Below are 14,753 nucleotides of genomic sequence, written 5' to 3' on the forward strand. Positions count from 1 at the left end.
AAAATGCCACCACACACATCTCAAGTGTCTTGCATTTGGAGGAACATCCTGCATTTATTATAAAACGATAGCCCTGCTACACTGCTTCCAAACTCCACTTCCTCCCAGCTTCATCCTTTAATACTGTTCCCTGTTCAGCGCTTGTTAGACTGAGGGAGCAGAATGATGACCAACAGTTAGAAGCAGACATGTCAACGTGGGAGCAAAGCCTCCCACGCTGTAGGATGGAAGGATGAAGAAATGGAAGTGGTATCGGGGTGACATTCACTATCGATGGAAGTCTGCTGTCCACCACTGTAGCTGGAGAGGCTGAGAGGTATGACTACGTAGCCTTTCTGAGGACAGATGGAGGGAGAGAAGAGAAACACTTAAGCGTGACTCATGGGATCCGAGACTGATCAGAGCATTACAGGAATCCTTTGCTTCACATTTATAAAAGGACATCCCTCGCCCCAAAAGCTAAAGAATTTAGGTTTACGCTACCCATTAGGTTTTTTTCCTTGGAAAAACTTTAAAGACATTTTCCACAATACCAAATGGAAACCAGAGTTTTAAAATTTGTTTTCAATTTCTCTTCCCTATTCTGCCCATCTATAGCCAACCCTGGAAGAAATAAAATAGAGTTAATGGATGTGAGAAGCTTGTAGGTTGTATATCTGAATTTGTATAGAATGGACTGCAATTTGCCTAAAGCAGAATAGTATTCTATCCAGCCAAGACAAAAGATCTCGCAACCTAATTGAAGGGTCTTTTCTAAACAAAAGACAGTGGACCATCTACAAGTCTCTTGATTGCTTTCCATGAAAAACGTGCCTGAATCCAAGAAACACAGGTTTCCTCCCCATGTTTCCACTTCCACAATTGGAATTCTTATCAACTACACTTTTTCTGAGAGTGAACTTGTATCAACAAAAGTCTGTTAAAGCATAGGTTCTTTTTTTTTTTTTTCCACATATTCAAATACAGAATAATAGTTTTAAAGAACTCTTACCAGCACTGGAAAATCTATTCTACTTAACGATTTGTAAGTGTGGTTTCCACATATCAGTCTCAAACCTTATTGCTTCACAACTGCAGTATCCCTTGAAAAAAATATATATTTAAATGGTCTGTTAATTTGTCTCAAATGGCTTTCAGATTTGGTGGGGGAGGGAGAACGGAATAGCCAACAGAGAACATTGACTTCAAAATATTACTGTATAAGGATTTCCTCTTATTAAAAAAAGGATACACTGTATTGAACAGCTGAAAGTAAAGACAGCATTCAAAGCCCATGAGTCAAGCCACAGCCAAAACCGTGTTCTACCCCTAAGTATGTTTTCTTTTCCTTTTTCTTTTTTTTTCTTTTTTTTTTTTTAAACAAAGATTTCCTCAACTGCCATTTAATCTTCACCAGAGGGTGCTTCATCTTCAGATCCCTCATCCCCTGACTTCTCTGGTGGAGGGCTGGCTGATTTTTTCTTTTCTGGGGGACTTTCAGGCTCTTCATCCTCTTCTTTGGGGGATGGGGTCTTTTCTTTTGTTGCCTTGGAAGCTGTGGGGCGGCCTGCCTTCCCTTTGCCTTTCACTGGACTGGGGGTCACTGAAAAAAGAAAAAGCTTATAAAAGTTGTGATCAGCAACAAAGAAAAAAAGTCGTACAGCTTTATATGAGCAGGATTTACAAGACACTTCCATAGCAGGTTTCATTTTGCTTTGACCATGGTGTCACCACACATGGTGGTTTTTGTACTGCGTATTATTAATGCTGAACTGAAAAGTTAGCTAAGAAGATTTTAAAACTATTTCCTTGCAAGTCCTGACTAATTACTAGATATGACATCATAAACTAACATAGCTAGCCTCTTGTCAAACCAGTACATACGTTGCTATTATGATTTTAGACTTCCTGTAGAAATGCATCGAATTTTCCTTTCATTCAGATTTCTCCACCTTCCTCCTGAAAACATCACAAAGTCCATGAGTCCCAAACAAAGCCACAAATTATATTATTTGGCTATGATACATAGAAGTCAGACCGCAGCATCTCAATAGGGAAGGTTTTGCAATCTATGCAGTTTTTGCCAACGAGACATAGAAATGAACTCAATCTCTTAATTAAGAACTAAAGCCACCTTATTATTTCATAGTGCTGCTTTAAATCATGGCAAGTTACATGAATTAGCCCTTCAACATTATACATGAATGCCTACTAACCCAAAGATTTCCACCAAGTCTTCCGTAGTAGGAAAAGAAAACACTACCCTCTAAAGCAAACTTTCTTTGCATAAACTCACCCGTAGCCTTTAGCCTGGGCTTTGGCATTTTCTTTTCTTTCCTCTCTGGCTTGGATTTCTTGGAGACCTTTTTGTTTTTCTTTTTTGAACTGCCATAGTCACTATCATCATCATCTTCCATGAGGAAGTCTTCATCGCTTCCTGAATCTGCTGAAAGCACAAAGAAATTTAAGTTTTTGGAAAAAAGGAAAGGGAGCAGAAGATACAGTTGAGAGATCTGCCAGTTAAAACTGCAGAGACAGAAAACTAGGACTCTGCAACCTTATGAGCTTCCACCTACCTGCTGTGCTAAAGAAATCTGATATTGCAGAAGATTTTACACTGGTAGGGATAAAACACTAGTATGATGAAACAGGCAAGTGTTTTGAGGTCCTCAAAATATGCTCCATCTCCTTAACAAGAAACCCATCTCAAAATAAAGAGAATGTCTTGTTCTCAAGAAGTTAAGTGATCTTTTCAATGGTACTCTTACTCCATTCTGAAGCCATGTTTGCACTCAGTATTTCAGGAACTTACTCCAGCTGAATTACTATTACCATAATTTGTGGCTTTTTTTTTTATCATTACCAGCTGAACCCATCTCTTCTTATGAAACAAACTGTCCTACTTTGATCAATCAAGGATAAAGTACTTTCACATCACCCAAAAGCAACATCAATGCCTCAAAACCAATGGGATAGGAAGCAGCAGCAAAAAGCATGAAGAACTCAATAATCCTCTAGTGCTGCTTATAAAGATGTACATCTTTGCTGCAAACTTCAAATAAAAATTCTAGACGTGAAACATGTAAGCTTGGTCTGTTGGACAGATATCCAGTATCAAAGAAGTTACTGAGAAGGACAACTTAGGTCTTCACTGTCACAGTCAAAAAGCGAACTGTGTTCCTTCTGCTGTCTGGCCAAACCCATAAACTCATGTCTGGTATTATACCCACATCACATTGATTTTAATTTTTTACAATCCATTTACTCACTCTCCTGGAACTGTGCCTCATCATCCTCTTGTTCTTCCTCCTCACTACCCACATCATCCATAAGCATCTCTCGTTGTTTAGAAGCTGCTTTGGACGCTGCCTGTCGTTGCTGACGCACATTTTTGTGGTCTTCTTTCTCGTCCTCACTGTCCTCTGCAGCAAAAGTCACCAAGTTATAATGAAGATCCAGAATACAGACCTCCTAACTGTCTTGAGGTAACATGCGGGCAAGACAAAGGTCAAGTAATTCATGAGAAAGTTAAATCAGGACACTTGTTGAATAACCAAGCTATGAGAACACTGTCAGATTCAACCTAATAAGCACATTTCTGTAGTCACTCAGCAATGATCCTGTGCGGCACCTTTCACTGCAAAGACTAGCAATCCTTTTGGGTTTGTTTGGTTGGGTTTTTTTTTACCTGCAGGCCTTTTCCTGGATTTGGAGGCTGCTCTCTTATTCTTTTCTGGTTTAGCCTTTTTTCCTTTTTTGCTTTTTTGAGAGCTCTCATAGTCACTGTCAGCTTTGCCATCATCTGCTCCTAAGTCATCATCTTCACTGCCAAAATCTTCATCTGGAAGAAAAAGTATGAAATTTCATGTATCATTCTGAAATATGGACAAGAACTATAGGGAAGAACTTAACATACATGTATCTATCAGTGAAGACAAACTTTACAGCAGCATCATATTACACAAAAAGAATCTCCGTTACACCAAACCAGGGCTGGAAGTAACAGCAGTAGAGGCAGCATTCAGCTTAAGCGTATTAGAAAAGCACATGCTTCTCTAGTCAGAACAATTTCGCTCCTATGTCAAACCCTACTCCTGTAACGTACAAACTGGTCTTTACTTTGAAGACACAGTATTAGCGCAATGTAGTTAGTTACCTGCTGAGTGTGAATCATCTTTCTTAGTCTTCACATCTTTTTCTTCTGAATCCTCACTGAAAATAAGAGAAAGACAGGGTTTGACTGCGGTTTTAACTCAGGTTTCAGTCACTGCTACATGGAAAATATAAATTTTCAGAGAGCAAACTGATCTCTAGGCTGGGATAACCACATTATACTCTCCCTGGACATAACCACATTATGCTTCAGGATTACTCAGCTGTGTATGTAGTACCACAGTCAGAAAGATAACATTCAAACTCTGAATCACACACAAACTTAAACCGAGTCAAGTGAACCAATCAGAAAATAATAAGGTTGAGATGAATCACGCACTTCACTCTGAAGCCTACCAGTAATCCAAATGCCTTCCATTCTACAGTTAGAATGTTGAAGTTCTATATGCTAATGCATGGCTGAGCCTATAAATGGAATAAAGTTTTATTCTGAATAGATTTATAGTCATCACTTATCTTTATGTCATTGTTTTCTTTAGACCCCTTCATTCTGTAGAGCAGTTAAGTAGCACATATTTGGTCTACAAGCTCCCAAACGATCTGATCTCTGATGGGAGTTTCACTGCTCCCTTCTAGCAGTTTCAATCCTCACCTGAGGGTACCTCTATCAAGCAGGTACAAATGTTCTGTTCTTATCCAAACCCTCATCGTTAGTCATTACCACTGTCCGGAGAGGGTTTTCCTTCCGGCACATAAAAACATGCACACCAATCAGAGAGTAAACAAGTGTTTTAAACAGGAATGGCGAATGCTCTGTTGCAGGCCACTGCTGTACAACATACGCTTCAGGAATGGCTGAACTGCAGAGTTTGCTAAGGTCAAGAAATACAATAGATCGAACCTTTGTTCCTTTCAAGTTTGGCAGTTGGAGCTGACACACAACTTTCTCAAGAACCCTAATAGTTTAGATAACTTGTCACATTACAGTCCCTCAGGCCCATATGTTTTCAGTCTTATACAGGCAACTGTGGATTTCAATCACTTAAATACATGAGTTTGTTTTACATGTGAGCCCTCTGCAATGTTTGTGATACACACAGCAGTGTTCTTAAATACTTAAAAATCCCCAAAGCTAACAGGACACCAAGGTCAACTGTTTAGTTGCTTTGGGAGCTGCCTAGCCCTATTTCTTTATACGTCATATGCATTAAATCTTTGATTTCAGGTGTTACGGGCATTTGCCAGCGTAAAAATAGCCTCTCCCTCTCAGCTCACAATAGCAGGTGGACCAGGCAAATATTCCCATGCCTACATTCAGTTTTCACCTTATAGAACAGGAACATGATGGGGAAGCCTCTTAAGCATACCTGCTGGTAAGTTACCTATATTCCAGCAAACAGTGCCACAGAATACGAAGACACCTTGGGTTTATAGAATAAGAACCAGCTGGCAGAACCTCCATCCCTGACGTTGATGCCTGTCGTGAAAGCAGTCAATTGACTTAATAGGTCTTGTGGCAATCGTTTGCTGACCACAATTATTGCAAAAAGGAAGATACCTTCACTCTACAGGACAGACTTTCACTATTCAGTAGGGCATCACTTAGAACCGAATCATTTCACACTGCTGGAGCAACTCAGTTATCAAAACAAGGTACTTTGTTTCCGAATTAGACAAAACAGGAAATGGGAAACAAAGAACCACAAAACTAACAAACGGCCCTTACTCCTAACTGCCACTGTACTGCCCCATTTAATCTTTAACCACAGGAATGCTTTGAGCATACCGAAAAAACCATAGAAAATGAAACGCATGTTGCCACTAACTTACCTGGATAACTGCACTAGTTGCCAATTTTCGTAACTCAGATCATATTCCTTCCCATTCCAACTGTCTAGCTCTGGAAAGCCATTTTAATAATGAAGTACTAGCGACAAGTACTTTACACGCGATTTCTCTGCCTGCTTGAATAAGGAAGAACCACCTCAATGTCCAAGCTGTTTATGCAAACTTCGTGATTGAGAGCTCTGTATCTTACGCTGCAGACTTTGAATTCCACTTACAATCATTCCTCTTAGAAGATACTGCTCCCCACATGCAGGACAGCGTTTGGAGACATGTTCGTAACAGATGAAGTGCTTCTTTTACCTGTCCTCCTGAGAATTCTTCCCAGATCGCCTCTTATTTTTAGCCTCCCGGGGAGAAGAACGGATTTTCTTGGATGGGGGACCTGAATCTCTTCCATAATCTTCATCTGGACGGGACAGTACAAAATGGTTTTGAATCAAACTCCTAGTTCCCAGCAAACTGACTTCCTCAGCTATAACTTAAACTGATCATTTCATGCACATCAAAAAGAAGCCCTTCAAAAAAAAAAACAAATCACAAGCTTCAAACAAAACTTTATAGAAGCAAAGTCCTGCCTTAAACTAGCAATTTACCTTTTCTTCTGCCAATGGCACATAAAATGCCTCATACAATCAAGTCTGACACAGGAGTGTCAGGAAACGTACAAAGAGCCTCACAAGAGGACACAGTTATCTTAGCTTTACAGCCAGTCAGAAACAGAGTTATTATGTAAACCTATTAAAAGTTAACATCCATACATATTTCTACATGCTTTTGACTAACACTTCATTTACTGTCCTGTGATGAGAAAAAGTATGTCATTATGTATTAAAAGTTACACTGTAAACTACAACTGTTACACACTACCTTATACAATATGAGTGACAGGACTGCAAATAAGAACTATGCATATTTGTTTCCATTAATTATCAGTGCAACCTCACTTAGCAAAACAGTAGCAGTATGTCTTTCTATGAACACAAAACATATTCCATATGGCTTCCAGAAACATTTCGTTAATTCACACAGAACATACAAAGATTTTTTTTTTTTTAGATGCAATTCACAAAAATGCCTGATATTATGGGATTAACTAGAATCCACTAAAATAAATTGAAAACATATTTTACTTAGAAAAAAGTGGCATCAGGGAGATTCTGCCACAGAACGTAGCATAGACCAAGGAAGACAGTTACTGCCAACAGCCTCAAGGCACTACAACAATACAAGCATTAAATAATAAGATTTCTATCACCATTGTTTGTTTAATACAAAACATATGAGAATCATATTTTCAAATACTCACTAACAGTTCAGAGACTGTGAAGAGCAGAAACTCCTTAGAATTTAAGTTAAAAATGTGACTAGAAGCAAAACAATTAATATGCAAAGTAATAAATAACTGCTCTAGCCCAAGATTATTTTATTGTTAAGAAAAAAAGTCATTTACCAGCATCATCTGATTCCTGAAACTGGGAGTAATCGACCACCTTCCTGTTCCTGTTAAAAAGCAGGGGGATGGAAATTAGCAATTCATAATCTCAAAGATACAAAAGCTTTCTTCAAGTAACAAGAAAGTTCCATATCCTTGCTTCCAGTGCAGAATTTGTAGCCCAAAAACATCCCAAGAAAATTCTCATAAATAAGCCACCCATACCTTTGAAGTCGGAAATGAGCACACAGTATATTCTAGCATTTTCCTAAGGAGTGGTTATAATAGAGTGGATTATATTCCTAGAATTTGAAAGTGCTTTTTGATAGGTAGCAATCTCCTATGTCTCATGACTGCAGTGAGGAAGAGCCATCTTAACCTATGCTACACGCTTCTTTCATTATTAAAACTAAACATCTATCTTTATTACAACTATACTAGTGAAAGCACTATTTTAAAGCAGTATCTGCATCCCAAGATTGAAGACTCATTTAAAGAATGCATCAGCCTGAACTTTAAGACAGATCTCCCCCTAATAACCTGTCTCAAAGCTGTGAAATTTAAGACTAGGATTATAGGTACAAAACAAGTACACAAATATTATAATGAATTAGATAAACATTTCCTAACTGGTCTTTTTTGAATTTCTGTTTCTCACAGCTCAATGTAATCATGTTTGCTCTTATACCTTCTCTTCAAGATTTTTGTTTGCCCATGTGTTCCCCATTTCTAAAGCATTTTAAGTTTTCACCAGGGGCTTCTAGGAGCGCTCTCAGTTACTTTGATGCTCTAACAAGATGCAAGAGTACTGTTACTATACTTAAATGTATCACTAGGCACAACCATGGAAGAAGATAGGCATTTCACCCAAGCTATGGTTTTGGACAGCAAACGAGCACGGACCCATACTTTCTTTACCTCATCAGCACCTCCTCTGCTCTCTAACCAAACTGAAAGTAGCACAGGCAACGAGGTATCATTAACAGCACAAACGCAATAGCTAATTCTAGACAAAATCAGTTAACTACACAGGCAGCTATTACTGAAATCAATGCCTCACTTGCCAACACAATTAGATCTGTTTCTCTAACTTACCAAAACCTAAAAAAGCCCCAAAATAAAAGTAATTGTTGGCTACTTTCTCAGCACCTGTCTCAACTACTTTATTGACGAGATATAACTGCCCTGTAACACAGCTACTGAAGGGAACCAAGACAGCTACATAATTGAATTATATTTGAGTTCTGGCTGGTAATGCCTCAGTCAAACTCAGACTCCAAACATCCACCTCTTACAGCTGAGATGCAATGGGAAGAGGAGGCACAGCTGAAAAAGGCTCCAGAGATGCAGACACCCCTCCACACACACTTTTTACAATCCCTTTAGCCCAAAGCCAACGACGAACTTTATTTTGTAGTAACCATCACATGAACTCACTTTTACAGCTAGAGAAGTCAGGCAAGTGATAGCTTAAGTGACCCACCCAGCATCACAGACTTGAGGACCGCTGCCAAGAGAAGCCAACACAAGCTCCATCCAGCACACAAACCACAGTGCCCTTCCCCTCTCCTGCACTGCAGAGCACGGCCCTGGAATCTCACACTCGGCTCCCATAACTGAACTGCACTTTGTGATTAACTACATGCATTGCTGATAAGACTGTTTAGTTGAAAGATACCCCAAAAGTCATCGTTGCCTTCTGGCTGTTGACCCATTTGAAATCAGTTATAAATTGCCCTCCTGTACAAGTACCTCTATTCACAGCTTACAGCAGCAGCCTTCAAAAGACGAAGGAGCATAACTGTTTTATTTCAACCCTACACCAAGCCTCTTAAGCTCCAACAGCCCCTCACAACCCCTGAAAAAAAACCCAAACAAGCAAATGAAAAGAAGGCAAGACCAGTCATTAGATTTCTACAGGCTGAATCCCATCCAAGCTTCAGAGTATGCATGAGTGGAGCAAAGTACAACAGCAATGTGCTGCAGAGCACTGCTTGCTCGCTTGCAGTCCAAATACAGTAAAATACCAATTTAGGAATACAACTATTGGCAAGGCTTGTTATGGTGTACTGCGCAGGGACTCAAATTCCTGTTCCAACAGGTAGTCTTCCTGAAGATTGCCTCCTGACCCATCTCACATGAGAAAACATTAAACAGGTAACTACCTGAAGAACAATGAAGTTCTACTAAGTAAGATGTTTGATTTGGTGTAAGTATCAGGTATTAGGGGTTTTTTTCATCTAAAAGCATAAATAGGGAGAAAAAAGTAGGATTGCCACATATTCTGTTATAGTAACTTTGTAAAAAAAATGGTTTCTGACATCACTTATCTAACAAGATGGAAATTGCACTATTACCACCTTGTAGTAAGTTGGTCATACAGTTTCATCTTGCTTTTTTCAGTTAGAGACCCACACTAAATCAGGTACTGAAAATGTAACACAGTCAGATAAAACATTAGTGGAAAACATTGTCTATGCCCTTCCTCCTTCTAAGCACCGTACCCTATGTTTTCAACTAGAAAGTAAATCCTGCTAGGCTCTCATTACCTGGTGAACAGGAGTAGTGACATTTGTATAAAAAAAAAAATCACTTTAGCAGAAGAAAACAAGAGAGAAGGCTGCTTGGCTTGCTTTGTGTTAGTTTGCAGGGCAAGGAGAAGGGTGGAAGAAAGAAGTAGTATCTACACTTGTATTACTGAAGGTAGACACTTGCAAGTCTTCCCAACAGAACCAGGGAAGCTCACGAGGGCAGAAACATCAAACAAACTGCTCTTGCATCTGCCATTCTCTTCACTCTATACTCATCATTCACCCCATTTAGATCAACTTATGTTTTTCTTTAGAACTGTCAATAGCGCTGACGTGCAATGCTTAATAACTACAAGTTTGCAAAGAGAGACTGCATCTTTTATTACACCAAGGTGATAAAAACATAGTAGATAAGTTCACTGGAGCCTAGAGCCAGGAAAAAAAAAAAAAATTGCTCATTTTGTCAATGAAGAGTATCTCTTTGCCACTACCAAAAACTAGAAGATGTTAAGGCAAGCAACCAGACATGAAAATAAACTATTTGTTAAATTCAGTTAGACTGAGCATAAAATGACAGTCTAGTAGACATCTGGGATGGAATATTGTTCAATCTGGTTTAAAATTTGTACTGAAATTTTAAGATAACTTACTTGCCAATTCAACTTAACATTTAAAGTGTATGTGGGGGAGGCAAGGTGTATAGAGATGTCTCGATAGCGTAAGTTTTTAGTAACAGCTGTCAGTCCAGTATTTCTGGAATAAAGCCCAACTTGTCTAGTAAGTCATCAACGCGTTACATGGGAAGCACTTGCTTTGCTAAAAGTAATACCCAAGTAATTTAATAAGAACTCAGAAATGCACAGTGATTCTTACAACCCATACTTGATGCCTACCAAACTGAAATTTTGAAATGATGAAAAGCAATATTAACGTTTAAAAGGATCACTAAATGCCTATACAACTAAATAAGGACTATATAGTAGTAATACCCCATCTTCAGCTAGCAAGGTCCCTAAACCCTCCGTCTTTGCAAGTCAACATGCCAGAATACAAACTAACAGTCAAGTTAGAAAGCTTTTGTTTTGTTAAAAGGGAGTGCTTAGACCCCCAGATGTTTCCACAGGCATTAAAATCCACAAGTAAAGCCCAAATTTAAAAAAATACGCGTACTGTTGAAAAGCAATGCTAGGAAGAGCTTTCAAAAAGCTAGTAACTGATCTCATCATGCACTGAAGAGGAACGTTTAGGTCAAATGATTACAAGCAGAAGGAACAACCTATCCTCTTATACAATATGGCAAGTAAAATGAATGAGACATTAAATGGTGACTTTTCTCTTAAAAATAAAAATTTAACTACAGCATTTAACCAATACAACCATCAAATTAAGCATTTGTGAAAAAAGTGATGGACCTTTCTTCATTTCAGAGGCTCGGTCTCTGGCCCAGTGGTCAGTTTCACTTTCTGGTTCTCATTCCAGTTGGCAAAGGTGTCCCACTTTGAGGTCAATATATTATCAATAAATTTTGCCATTAAAAGCACCCCTTTGGTGCCTTTTTTATACATAGATAGGAAAAAAGATAGATAGGAAATTATTTCTTATAGGTATTTTCAAAGTTGTGCAAAACAAATATGCCGTGCTAGATTTAGGCCTTAAATGAACAGACATTCACTTACAATTATGCATCGGAAATTGAAACATCGAAGCCTAGTGACAGTTATGTACCTAAACCACGTCACTATGGTGTTAGTCTATTTAAAAATTGGCACAACTGTACTCAGACAAGACTCACCGACTAGAGGTTCCCAATTACAGAGGTCATTGTTTGGGTCTGGACTTGGTGTAACTCCAAACGTCTGTAAGACTAGGCACTGCTCATGGTATCTGCAGAATTTTTAGGGATACACATGACTTGAAACTCCATAAAACAATTAAATGATTTATGCAGCAACAGTTTAAGCAGTCTTGTGCCCATCCTCCATTTGAACCTAACTACAATTGAGAAGATTTAAAAATACAATACAGAAATGTTCTGATGCAGGGCAGCGGGGGGAAAAACAAACCCCAGAACACACACACGCACAAAACCCCCAATTCTGCAACCTGTGTTGTTCCTGGTATTTTGATTTTTATTGTACCTCTACTTTGCTCTTTATTTCTCTTCAGATTAAAAGTTTTCACAGCAAGGATCGTATCTTTTTACTTATCTGGAAAGTGTCTATAGCTTATCTCTGGACACCACCACACATTATTACTCAAGCTAAATGCCAATCCCCAACAAAGCATTGCTTCCTTGCTACTCCACGAAGTTTTCCAGATTCACTGTATTTATACTTTACATTGTCCAGGTACAACACTGGCAACAAGACAAGTTATACTGAATAGATAAAACACATTTTTTCCTGCAACTACCGTTTCAAAGGACCACCCTTCCACTGCAGTGCCAACGCAAGACTGGGATTCAAGAGTTACTAATGAAGAAGAATGAAGTCCGTAAAGCCTTGAAGCCCTGAGAGAGATCGATTTGTAACTAACTGGCTTTAATCTTAAAATGAACAAACAAAACAACCCTGTGATTTCCATACTTGCCCACACCGTTTCATTTTGCAATGCCTGCAGGAGTACCAGCAAGTGAAAGTGACCAGCGAGGGAAAGCAGAAGCAAGCTCCATCCAATTTAAAGTCAACATTCTTACTTAAAACACATTAATTGATGCGGCATATAAAAACAGTAGCTCAAAATGGTTTCTTTCATTTGCATTCAAGAATAAGTAGGGACATAATAACGTAACCACCAACTCCAAGTGCTCTTTGCAGTACTTCTGAAGAGTTAGCCACAAGATGCAGAGGTTCAATAACTGTGGGTTCCGTTACTTTTACTTCTTGCCATTTTCTAACAATAGTGCAGATACCATCATTATCCACCCAGTAGTTTAATTGTGTAGAAAGTACTTGGCTCCGAGCGCCAGGCACACGAAGCCTGTAAATACCAGGACTTTATTACTACTGCTTCTTAACAATTTTAAGAAGCTGACTTCAACTTAAGGCAGTCTTCTACTGACAAGTAGAGTAGAAACTGGGGATATATGTTGGATCTTATTCAGCTCATTGCGTTAGGTGTGTATATATACTAGAAACTAGCAGACATAATAAACTAATTCGAAGAGGAAAACCTTTCCAACACTAAATCTTATTCTGATGAGGAACCTTTCACCAGACTTCCCTATTACCCACAGTTAGCCAAGACATTCAGAAAAAATAATTATACCATGTTAAAAGTTTTGGATTTAAATCTATTGGTAGTAACTGGACAGCTCTCTTAAGCAGAGCAATATAATGTACTAGCCACTGAATATTTACATTTTTTTCCCCCTGAAAGGGCTATTAAATTCCACTAGATAGCCAATTGCTAGATCTATTCCTGACACATGCCAAAAGGTTTTCTGCTATTAACAGCCTGCTGGACTTTGGCACTTGATTTTCCTATAGACCAGTGCCTGTCAACCGAGGGTAAGACAAGTCAGATCTTTCACAACACTGCAGGATTCTACAGATTCTTTTTTTAAATTTTTTTTTTAGAAATGGTTGCTTACAAAGTTACTTAACACCAGCAACCTTAGAAGCTATACTTTCAAAGATACAATACTTTCCTTACCTGTAGCAACACTCCAGTGCTGGCAAGTAAACCACCAGCAGAAGGTACACTGGAGCGTCACCCTGAGCACCAAAGTCACATCGCCACTGTATTTCAAAACACAGGCACGGTCAGACCACTAGTCCATCCAGTCCAACACCCTGCCCTGCAAAAGGCCAAAGCCCGATGCTCCAGAGCAGAGCATACCCAGTCCTGTTAATTCACCTTTTGGACCCAAGACAGCTCCCTAAGATTGGAACTTTGAGCTTTATCTACCCTTACCTTTACATGCAGAAATACACTATTGGTCAAAAAAAAAAAAAAAAGGGCAAGCTATGAAAAAACAACTGTTTCACCAATCACTGTGCCAATCCTCCCTACTTAGAAAAGTAGTCCTAGTTTCCATGTATTCTTTAAACTCTCACATATTAGAGATATTACTTAAATACGACGGCTATCACCTATAAATGTCTATGTAGGTTTCATAACCACAATTAATTTCACATTTATTGTTCCAAAAGGTCCAAAATACCTAGGATCCACACACCAGATCAAGCTTACTGGGAATAAAAGAACAACCAGTTACTTAAGAGTATCTTGAGAATTAAACTATTTCAGAGCATTCAAAGAATACCTTATGAAATCTCTTTTCTATAAAGACAATTTAAATTACAAGTTCACTCTCTGAGTATTTTCCAGAGAAAGGTTAAAAAAAAAAAAGAATACATGCCTCCCCCCCAGTAAGCTTTCAGATACATGGCAAGTTTCTTGTGCTGTAGATTTTCAAAGTTATCACGATTAAAGAGCTAGGATTCCCCTGCAACTCCACGCTCCAGGCCCAAAGCTGTTTAACTAAAGACACAAACACCATGACCCACCTCCGTTACTGCCAGGGAGAGCGCAGCCCGTTTAGCTAAGTGGCCCACGGTTTCCTCCTCCCCACGACCTAAAATCAGCCCTCTGGGGGTGGGGTGGGGGGGGAAAGGGGGGAAACACCAGTAGGAAGCCGAGCCGGGGAGAGCAGTTAGCTACCGGGCGAGAGGAAAAGGGCGTGTGTTCAATGCTGTTCCCACCAGAGGGGGTGGCTCCTCCGAACTCCTCCCCTAAACGTGGTTTAACTTGTATGCACAGCCCCTCTCCTCCAGACCCTCGCTGGTCACGGCGTATTGCCTGCGTGTCCCCTCCCCCTCCCCGGGCGGCGTGGTCCGCTCTGCCCC

At 39.4% G+C, this 14,753-nt stretch overlaps 1 protein-coding gene across 1 annotated transcript; it reads right to left on the reverse strand.

Moving 5' to 3' along the window:
* Positions 1 to 934: 934 nt before the first annotated feature.
* On the reverse strand, positions 935 to 13,664 carry NUCKS1 (nuclear casein kinase and cyclin dependent kinase substrate 1; the record flags this gene model as incomplete). Its single annotated transcript, XM_035903182.1, has 8 exons — positions 935 to 1,582; positions 2,276 to 2,425; positions 3,249 to 3,401; positions 3,668 to 3,820; positions 4,136 to 4,191; positions 6,241 to 6,346; positions 7,391 to 7,440; positions 13,558 to 13,664. Coding segments are annotated over 8 exons (975 nt in total), but the record flags the coding sequence as incomplete, so codon positions are not given.
* Between the last annotated feature and the right edge of the window lie 1,089 nt (positions 13,665 to 14,753).

Source organism: Egretta garzetta, unplaced genomic scaffold, assembly GCF_000687185.1.
Source record: "Egretta garzetta isolate BGI_Z169 unplaced genomic scaffold, ASM68718v1 scaffold640, whole genome shotgun sequence".
Classification (NCBI taxonomy): domain Eukaryota; kingdom Metazoa; phylum Chordata; class Aves; order Pelecaniformes; family Ardeidae; genus Egretta; species Egretta garzetta.